The sequence below is a fragment of the Henckelia pumila genome, chromosome 1 (assembly GCF_033568475.1).
Source record: "Henckelia pumila isolate YLH828 chromosome 1, ASM3356847v2, whole genome shotgun sequence".
Classification (NCBI taxonomy): domain Eukaryota; kingdom Viridiplantae; phylum Streptophyta; class Magnoliopsida; order Lamiales; family Gesneriaceae; genus Henckelia; species Henckelia pumila.
Window position 1 is genome coordinate 144,973,817 of NC_133120.1, and position 10,399 is coordinate 144,984,215.

General features: G+C 35.9%; 2 protein-coding genes across 5 annotated transcripts; one reads left to right on the forward strand and one right to left on the reverse strand.

The window, feature by feature from the left end:
• Positions 1-253: 253 nt before the first annotated feature.
• Positions 254-5,222, forward strand: LOC140874158 (uncharacterized). The gene is made up of 4 exons (XM_073277437.1): positions 254-804; positions 1,164-1,830; positions 2,910-2,996; positions 4,725-5,222. The coding sequence occupies exons 1-4, from the start codon at positions 254-256 to the stop codon at positions 5,220-5,222; spliced, it is 1,803 nt and encodes a 600-aa protein (XP_073133538.1).
• Positions 5,223-5,906: 684 nt separating this feature from the next.
• Positions 5,907-9,576, reverse strand: LOC140875028 (bidirectional sugar transporter SWEET4-like). 4 transcript variants are annotated; one of them, XM_073278547.1, is made up of 9 exons: positions 9,472-9,576; positions 9,199-9,297; positions 9,018-9,099; positions 7,884-7,932; positions 7,141-7,177; positions 6,834-7,050; positions 6,565-6,726; positions 6,335-6,457; positions 5,907-6,240 (listed from the first exon to the last, which is right to left on the reverse strand). In XM_073278547.1, exons 2-9 carry the CDS (start codon positions 9,213-9,215, stop codon positions 6,091-6,093), a joined length of 837 nt encoding a protein of 278 aa, XP_073134648.1. In that variant the 5' UTR covers positions 9,216-9,297; positions 9,472-9,576; the 3' UTR covers positions 5,907-6,090. The 4 variants fall into 4 exon arrangements, with proteins under 4 accessions (XP_073134648.1, XP_073134650.1, XP_073134649.1 ...); XM_073278549.1 differs by having other exon boundaries at positions 9,018-9,100; positions 9,224-9,297; positions 9,472-9,571; XM_073278548.1 differs by having other exon boundaries at positions 9,018-9,100; positions 9,224-9,312; positions 9,472-9,569.
• Positions 9,577-10,399: the final 823 nt, after the last annotated feature.

The following is a 10,399-nucleotide window of genomic DNA, read 5'->3' on the forward strand; positions in this document are numbered from 1 at the left end:
TAAACAGAAATCTTCGGCTAAGTGGTGTGTTAAGGAGAGAAAAATACTAAAATTTTCCACAATATGGTGAATCGACGGCGGACAAGACATAATATTTATAGGATCTGGGAGGATGGGGTTGCCATTGAGTCTCCCTCGCTTATAAAGGAGTCTGGAGCTCGGTTTTTTGAGCAATTGTTGACTGGTGAGCCATTTGCTTTTAATAGAGAAATTTTGATCATATTCCAGATTGATATCCGATGCAGATAACTTGATGTTGGGATCGCCTATTTCTGAAAAGGAGGTTTATGAGAGTGTTTGGTCCTTAAATGAGGATAGTGCTGTCGGACCGGATGGATTCTCAGCTGGTTTTTTTCGGAGATGTTGGGATATAATTAAAGAAGATCTTCTTGATGCTGTTCGAAACTTTTGGTCGGGTTCCTCACTTCCCAGGAGTGTTACAGCTACGACCATCATATTGATTCCCAAGAATGAAGATGCTCAAATGTGGTCCGAATTTAGACCGATTAGCTTATGTAATGTGTTAAACAAGATTATTACAAAGCTTATTACTATTTGGCTAAGTCGGATCCTGCCCCAGATTATCTCGCCTTCACAGAGTGGGTTCGTTGTAGGAAAACTTATTTCTGATAATGTTTTGCTGGCACAAGAAATGGTTAATCATCTGAACTATCTGATCAGAGGGGGTAATGTTATTATGAAGCTGGATATGGCCAAGGCGTATGATAGAGTACAGTGGGGTTTCCTTCTCCAAATGCTTCGGGCATTTGGTTTTACTGAGGTGTTCTGTCAGAAGATTTTAAGGTGTGTGAATTACTGTTGGTTTTCCATTAATATCAACGGGTCTTTTTAAGGGTTCTTTGCATCTCGGAGAGGGCTTAGACAAGGGGACCCTTTATCCCTCCTGCTGTTTATTATTGCTGCTGAATATATTTCCAGGGGGTTGGACTCGCTATATGATCGGTTCAGGAGCCTTCAATTTCGAACAGGAAGGCCTTTTACTCTCTCACTTGGATTATGCTGATGATCTCATTCTTTTTTCAAGTGGCTTGATCTTTGGTATCAGGAACATAGGAAATTTTCTTTATCATTACGAGTAGTGTTCTGGTCAACTCATTAGCAATGCTAAGAGTGCTATCTTCACAACTAATAATTGTCCATAGGATAAGAAAGGGAGATATTACGCTATTACTGGGTTTGGAGAAGGTCTTGCAACCCCCTGGTACAGTTCTGCATCGCTTTGAAATGTTGTGTGCTAAATTTCTATGGGGATCGGCTACAGGGGGACATTCCACGCACTGGATTTCATGGGAGAAGATCTGTCTTCCAATCTCAGAAGGTGGCTTGGGTATTCGCAGACTCAAAGACATGGTTACTTCATTCTCCATTAAACTTTGGGTCAGATTCCGTACGGTTGAGTCTCTTTGGAGCCGTTTCCTGCTTTTGAAATATTGCAGGACAGCTCTTCCTGCAGAGGTTCAACCTGTGCAGAACATGTCGATTACATGGCGTCGCAAGCTAAAAGTTAGGAGTCGAGCTGAGCCGGAAATTGGATGGTGTATTTGTGACGGGAACATAAGTTTTTGGTTTGATTCGTGGTTTTCGGAAGGCCCTCTATCTTCATTAGTACCTATTCAGGGCCAATCATCCAGATTGGTCAATTGGATCCTGACGGATCGTTCTTGGAATTTTAATCGGTTACTCTTGGTGGTACCTCAGGATGTCGCTGTTCGTATCATGGGTGTGCAAATCCATTCTTTCTCGAAAGATGTTGCTATTTGGAAATTGTCGAATAAGGGTAGGTTTTTTGTTAAATATGCTTGGGAATTGGTGCGGAACATGCATAATGTCGTTGGGTGGTTTCAAGGCTGCTGGTCTGTTCTTTTAAGACCATCTATCTCTATCTTTTGTTGGAGATGGTATTTTAAGCGGCTGCCTGTTGATGATATTCTTCAAGCCAGAGGAATTTCTTTGGCCTCGTTGTGTCAGTGTTGCCGAGATCAAGAGTCTTTTTGTAACGCCTATAAGTTCTTTACGTAAAATCGTATGTATAATTAGAAAATTTAATGTTTAAAATAGTATAAAATAAAAATAAAATAAATTAAGGGGCCGGTTAAATGACTTTTATGTGCCATGTTTACGTGATTTAAATTTATTTATGAGATTTAACCCGAGTATTTTGAGTGTTATCAATTCTTGAAGAAAAATGGATTTGCGAGCGCGTAGACGGGACGATGGACGATCGAGATAAAAGTTTTATTGGAATTTTTACCCAATTATTTTTAAGAGCCTAAAATAATTATTTTAAGATATATTTTATAGAAAAATTTAGGTTTTATGAGTATAAATATTTTAAAAGTCCATTTTTCACCTAAATAAATCATTTTTAGTGCTTTTTGGACATTTTAAAAATTGGGCTTTTAATTATTTCGAAAATTATCCATTATAATGCCCAAAACTTTTATGTGGGCTAGTGTTATTTCATCCCAAACCCCTCAACCATTTCAAATTACAAGGCCCTAAGCCCATTAACATTTAAGCAAAATTACAAGCCCTAAAATCACTCTATCACTTTCACCCTCTCGTTTTCTTGGAGCTCAAGTAGCAGTTGAGGCTGCCGATTCTTCACCTTGCACACACCGCACAAAATTGAAGAAAATTTCAAGGAGTTTGAGCATCCGGATCGTCCCGCCGTGCTACGCACTCGTATATCTCGTTCGTAATCAAGTGTAGCGCAGTAGCCCTTCACTTGGAAAAATCCCTAGCGCAGCAACGCTAATACTATAGTGCAACTGCGCTAGGGGGGAGCGCTGCTACGCCTCTTTCCAGGTGCAGCGGAGCCGATCCATTTTTTTAAAAGAAAGATTTCTTTTGTTCTTGCTGCTCCTTGCGTTCTGTATCACTGGCAGGACCTTGGGATGGTCCTGCCGGTGCGGCTCTGGCCATGGGTGGCCGGAGCTGGGAGGCAGTGGGCTGTAGATAGGGGATTCGGGAATGTAAAGAGAGGAGGGTCGTGAGCTGCTGGTGGATTTCGGGCAGCCGGGCCGGGTCCGGGCGGGATAGTGGTCCGAGGATCAAGTGATTTAGGGTCATAGGTTATGGGTTTGGGTTCAGGTTATTTTATTTCGGCCGGGTAAATTAATTTAGGGTCCAAACTGTATATTGGGTCAAAATTTGATATTGGGCTTAAATAGTTTATTTTAGGCTTGAAGTAATTTTTTTGGCCTTGCTAAATTAATCTAGATTATTTGGGCCCAAAGGAATTAAATGGGCCTTAAGTATGGGTTAGGCTTAAATAGTTATGGTCCAAGCCTATTGGGCCAAATCTTATTAGAGCCTAACTGATTGGGCTTAAAGTATTGATTGGGCTCAAGTTATCAATTGGGCTTAATTTTGGTTAGTAGGCCAAAATAAGTATTATTGGATCAATTTAAGTCTTATGGGCTAATGTAAATATAAATTGGTTAGTACAAGTGTAGTGGACCAGTCTAAGCATAAAGGCTTAAGATAAGGGTGCAGCGACTCGAACCAGCAAGTGGCAAACAAAAATATTCTGTAAATATACATTTAATAGATGTATATGTATATTTTGATACAAGTATAATTTTTATGAAAAATGAATTAAATATATATTTACGGGCAGAGTTTTAAGGAAAAATAATATTTTAAATTCATGACTCATGCACGTATTTCACGTTAAGATAATTACACATGAAGAAAATATTTTGGGATAATTGATGTGAATTGTGACAACATACGGGACTGGAGGTCGGGATACCAGATCCGATGACCTTTCCACTTATGATTATGACCCTATGGATCCCCAAAGGTTGAGTGAAGTGGCATAGGGCGTAGGAAAAACACCCCATAGGTCGCCTTTACGTACGTTGATTTATAGATTGGTCAAACGATTATGGTTACACTTCACATATATGACCCACACAGTAAAATAGTTTATGATTACTACATGCCATAATTATGTTATGTATTTATGATATGATTATGCTTATGGTTCAGTATTATGCAAGCGTTTTACTATCATGCATGCATTAGACTCAAGTTATTTTTATATATGATATGTGCTTGCATGTGGTTTTATTATGTAGCACTCGTTATTAAAGGTAGAACATGCTGGGCCTCTAGGCTCATTAGATCTAAATGGTGTGCCGATGAGTTTGACGCTAGTACTGGGGATATGGTCTCGACTGGCGATGAGGACCTCTGAGCATCCGGAGCTGGCTAGCGTGCCCGTGACCTCTACAGTATTTTCATTTCCGCATTTTTATGAGATTTTATTGAGGATTGTACTAAACTAATCTCCGCACATGTTCCCTATTTACACTATGAGTTTCTTGTGGTTTGGGTTTTAAACTTTGGATTTTCGTATTTTACGATGTCGTATCTTCGTGCATGATTTTCCTTTAAATTATTCGAGTGTTTTAAATTGCTAGAGTACAATCAACTTATTATATGTTATATTACTTGAAATAAATCTATTTTTGTATACACACATATATGTATGGGCATATATGTAAATAAATAAATAATATATATATATATATAAATCCCTTGAGTATCCGTTGTTTCACTTTTGATCACCTGTTTTTCTCGAGTGATACTGCTACTCGAGTTTGGAAATTTTTTGCTACACGATTCAAGGTTTATAATTTTCATAATTTTGCGAGAACTTCTGCCTTTTCTGATTATCTGGTTCGTTTGAAAAGAAAGGAATGATCACAAACACATGGGTGTTCGCACCCAATCGGCTGATTCATGAGTTTCTTATATCTCTTGGCCGAGCTGGAGTCTTGAAAGCTACACATTGGAGGGGTTGTGAGGATGTGGCGACTTCTTTGGGGATGGATTGTCGGATCAAAAAAATTGCTCAAGTTCGGGTTATTAGGTGGTTGCGTCCTAGTGTTGGACAGTACTTCAAATTAAATTCGGATGGTTTCTATAGAGGCGGTGGAGAGTCGGGGATTGGCGGCATTATCAAAGATTACTTGGGCTTCCCAATCCTTGCTTATCATGATTCGATTGGTCTTGCTACTAACACAAAGGTTGAACTTTGTGCGATTCTCAAGGGGCTGCAGCCATGTGTCCAGCTTAATTTGTTTTCATTGTGGCTTGAAGTGGATTCCATGGTGGGATCTTTCTTATATTCAAACTCAAATTCAAAGGATCATTTTTTATTCTACAGTCAGGATGTTGCATGTATATAGAGAAGCTAATACTGTTGTAGATGAATTGGCTAATTTGGGATTGATCAATGGGGCGGCTATTCTATACCCCGAAAACTTTCATGTCCGACTCAAAGGAATTTGCAGGCTAGACAGAGCTGGGCTGCCTTACATTAGTGTTAATTCTAGCTACTGATTATTTTGTATTTTTCGAACTCTAGCTTTTTAATTTATTTTTGAGCTCTTGTTATTCTGAGAGGTTCGGTCTAGTCCTCCTCTCATGTATTTTTTCTTTTACCTAATAAACAGGTGGGATCCGTCTAAACCCCCGTCACAACAGGCGGTGTTTGGAAAAAAGAAAAAAAAGTTTGGCTAAATTAAAATAACATAATATTGTAGTTAGATTCCATAATTCGATTTGATTATTTCACTAAATTGATTGTCAATTCACAATATTTAGTTTATTTCGTTATTTTCTTTTCTTTTTTCCCTTTTGAAGAGTAAAATAACTTTTAAATATATAAAGCTATATACAGGATAACATTACATATACAAATATTATTAATATAAAGTTTTTTTTTTAAAATTAAATTATTTAATATTGTAATTGGAAACAATATTTCGATTCGATATTTTACTAAATTGATTGTCAGTTCATAACATTTTACTTTATTTTGTTCATTTTTTCTTTTGAAGAGTAAAATATGAATAAAGTCATGAGTAAAGAAAAATTTATGAAGTCTCATCAAATCCAATAGTAATAAAAAAAAAAGAATAAAAGAAAAATCCACCTAATTATGATTATGATTATTAATAATGTGTAAAAGCAAAAGCGCAATGGAGAATCTAATCTAATCTAATCTAAGTAGGCAAAAACCGAATTAAGAACAGTTGATATATGTTGGTCTCATCAAACTGGCAGGGACGCCACGGAGGTCTGGAGCTGCACCTCTCCGGTTGGCTTGGCGTCGTCTTGGACCGCGGGTTTGCCGCATAGTTTGTAATAGAAGTAGACGGAGAGTTGCACGAAGCCCAGAACTGCTCCAACTCCATTTCCAATCTGCATATATATATATATATTATGTCAATTAATGCTTAAATATATATTATATATTAATTATGTAGTGGTGATGATCACTTGCGTATGTACGTACCGCGATGAACAGATCGAAGGTCTTGAGGTTAGCGTAAATAAACCAGACGATGCCGTTGGCAAAACCAGCCAAGCAAAGCCAGAATGGTAGGAATTCCACGCTCTTGGTCACCACAACTTTTTTCTGCAAAAACAATATATTAATATTTGATAATGATGATGAAATGTAAATTAAAGCAAAGCAAAGCAAAGCTGGAAACGATCGAAGAATTAAAGCAAGCAAGGACTTACAAGGATGGAGAGAGGGGAGCCATACATCAAAATACCAGCACCCACACAAATGCCCCCAACGAAATTTGATCTTGTGGTGTGTGTGTGGAAGCAAAGGATTGTGATTGTTGCTATGATCCCAACCAACGCTGCCTCTCCAACTAGCATAGCCACTATGATTTTCTGAATTACCAACATTACAATTAATAAAGGAATTCATTAAATAATAAAAAAAAAGCACTCTCAATCTCATGCATGCAGTACTACTACTACTACTACTACTTAATTACCCTGTACTTGTTGCCTGTGTAGATGGAGAAAATAGTTAGGTATATCAACTCCAAGGCTAGACCGATGCCGTTGATGGTTATGACGAGCGTGCTATCGGGGTGAACCACAGGCAATCCATAGAACACCCAAAATGCACAGTTGAGCACACAAAGGAGATATGGGTATGGATGGAACTCCTCCGTCGTCTTCTTCTCCCATATCCGCTTGAAAGTCGGTCTATATTTTATATACAAATTTAAATTATTAATTCCATCGTATATTTGGTATCAAATTTAATACATAAAATCAAAATCCGAGATAGATTACGCTGGAGAGATAAAGAGACCAAAGGATATAACGTTGCCTGCATATATAACGAATTAATTAATTAATTAGCAAAGATGCATGGATAATTAAGTTACTCAAAATCGAAAATAATTAATAATAATAATGCATGCATGAAATTAATTAATATGAATGGATAAGTTTGTCTAAATCGGAAATAATTAATAATAATGTATGAAATTAATATGAATGGATAGAGGCATATACCGAAACCGAATCTACACGATTTGAAAATTTTCTTTCTTGCAACTAATTGATACTTTCATTACAAATTATATATATATATATTTTCCAGTCATTAGAATAATAATCCATACCTTAATATTTTTTTTAAAAAAATAGTAGTGATTATTCAGATTTGTCAATCGAAATTAATAATCGGAAACACAAAATCATTATCAAATCCCTATATATATATATATATATATATATATATATCGATTTTACATGCACCATGAATGACTTTCAAACTTCCGCCACACCCACAGATTGTGCGCAACGTAACGGATTGCAACAAAATTAAAAATAGAGAGAGATGATTGATATTACAACACACGCAAACAATCAATGTAAAAATCGATCAACCCGTTATAATATTCTAGCGATCGATCAAGAAGATCATATAACAATGTGACTAACAAGAATTAACTACAAGTAATTTAAAAGCTAGCTAGGAAGAACATGATTGATATTATATATATATAAGCACAAAAACTATAACGAACCGATGATGCCGACTATGGTGCGAGCGAGAGCTTGTCCGGGGTTCGTCATCTTCTCAACAAGTAATTAATTTAAAAAAAAAAACACTAAAGTTTAAATCAACAATGAAACTGAGAGAGAGAAAAGGTGAAAGGGGAAAATAAGTGTAAGGTACGGTACGATGAGTCGAGAGGGCACACACACACACATATATATATATATAGGCATCAATTGTAATTCGATTGCAATTCCAAAAGCCAAGAAATATCCGATCGAGCCGTCAAATTAATTCGGGATATTTATTTAGATTTTCCTTTTTAAGTTCAACTGAAAATCTCATTAAAAATCCTGTATTAATCCGAATGTTCGGATATTCTTATCACAATCAAAATCTAATTCATACAAATATCAGATTTCACCTTGTTAATAAATAATTAATTAATTTCAATGATAACAAATCAGTACTGAAAGCATGACAATTTTATAACTATGTAATTATATTTATACGTTCTTATTTTGTTAATGAGGATTTTGAGAGACCAACCAAATTCACCACATAAAAGTTTACATTATATTTCATGGGGTCATAGCATGTGACATTAATCGTATGAATTAAATTGCACGATTCACTGACTCCATGTTTGGTAAAATCAAATATTAGTCCAAAAAGTATGTATCAACCCGAGTCTTATCTACAATTAAAAGTATTAACCCATTACATAAAAATTTATAAAAGTACGGATTAAAACTAATCCGTGACTGTCCGAGTTTGTGTTCAACCAAAGTTACGTAAACATTGTTTAAGATTTAAGAACATTGTTTGATATTATGGCCGGGTGAATCATGGCACATGAAGTGCCGATCGAAGTAAATCACGACCTATGTCTATACTATTTATGCCATGAAAATAACTATTTTGGGTCATATAATTAATTGCACAGGCAAAATTATTTCTCCATTCATTCAATCAATAAAAATTACCATAAAAAGCCGCCCCACCTATCATATAATTCATATTCTCGATCGCTAGCTTTTCCAAATTATTTATCTCTCTATCTTCAAAATTATAAAAACCAATAATAATCCTACAATATTACGAATCAACCAAACCCTAAATCATCGCCGAATTATATATCAAGCTGGCACATGATTCTCACCTGATCGAGCTGTAAAGAATTCAATGAATATTCTTCAGCTTGCCTCCTATCCGTACGTTGGCTCGATTTTCCGAGTCTTGGACCTGATAATTTGCACAATAAAACGAAGTTATAAACACAATATTACTGAATTTCCGAATCGAACGAGAACTTGAAATCGGGTGGCGAAAACGATCGGAATCCAATGAAGCAGAACATATACGTACCAACAAATTTCAATTAAAGCTCGCCGTTGCGTTGTTTCTCAAATTACTGGCGGTCACTCGCTAATCAGAACCTCCTACACCAACGATTCCTGTCAGTCACGCAGATCAAAACGACAATTCAACCCGCAGAATGAGCTTAAATTTTGACACAAAATCTCCACAACAACAATGGATGATTCACTCAGATCACATTTCCCGATAATATATATATATATATAACAGATGGATAGATGGGAGAGATTGCTTACTGATGGAGTAGTAGTCTGCGTCAAAATTCTCCGCAGCCTTCTTCACATTTGCATGAATCTCTGCAGAGTTAGGTGATCGATGCTCTTATATACACACGTAGCAAGGTATTTAATATATGTATTGTATTATATGGATATGGAATATTGATAGTGTTTAATTATAATGCATAACCGAATTTGTTATAACAGAATAATATCCCACCTGATGATTTTCCTGTTGCGATCTTCAGCTTGCCCTCCCACTTACCGAGTGTACGTATATTTATATATGTGCATGTGTGACAATATGATTTTCTCTTAAATTCAAATCTAATTGTTTTTAGTCAAATAATTTTTACATCTTTACCATTTAGCTTACAATTTTGTGACGTGGTATTGCACAACTCATGATCATTTTACTGTGACAATCAGTATTTTGTCAACGTGTCATCAATTTTTGATACTACGTTGGCACTTGTGTGAAATACGACCACGAGCCAAAAAAATTTTAAAAGTTGGATACCAAAATCCAAAATAAGCAAAGTTCGTGGAGGAAAAAAAATTTACTATATATATTATGGGTAATGAATGCTACATGTACACTGAGGGTTACACGTTGGGTTACACGTTGTACTTGAAATTACATGATTATCCCTGCACTTTATTTGGAAAAAATCTTTCAAAAATGCATGTAGGATAATCATGTAATTTCAAGTGCAATGTGTAACCCAACGTGTAACCCTCAGTGTACATGTAGCATTACCCATATATTATACTATCTAACATGGTTAAATTTAATAGACGAACATAAATATCCCTTATTTCTTTCAACAAAAATTAATTTAAAAACATATGTTAGTAAATTCTAAAAATAATAAATGAATTGTGTCAATGATAATTGATAATGATGAGTAACTTAAAAGATTAAAAAATATATGCTAGTATATCA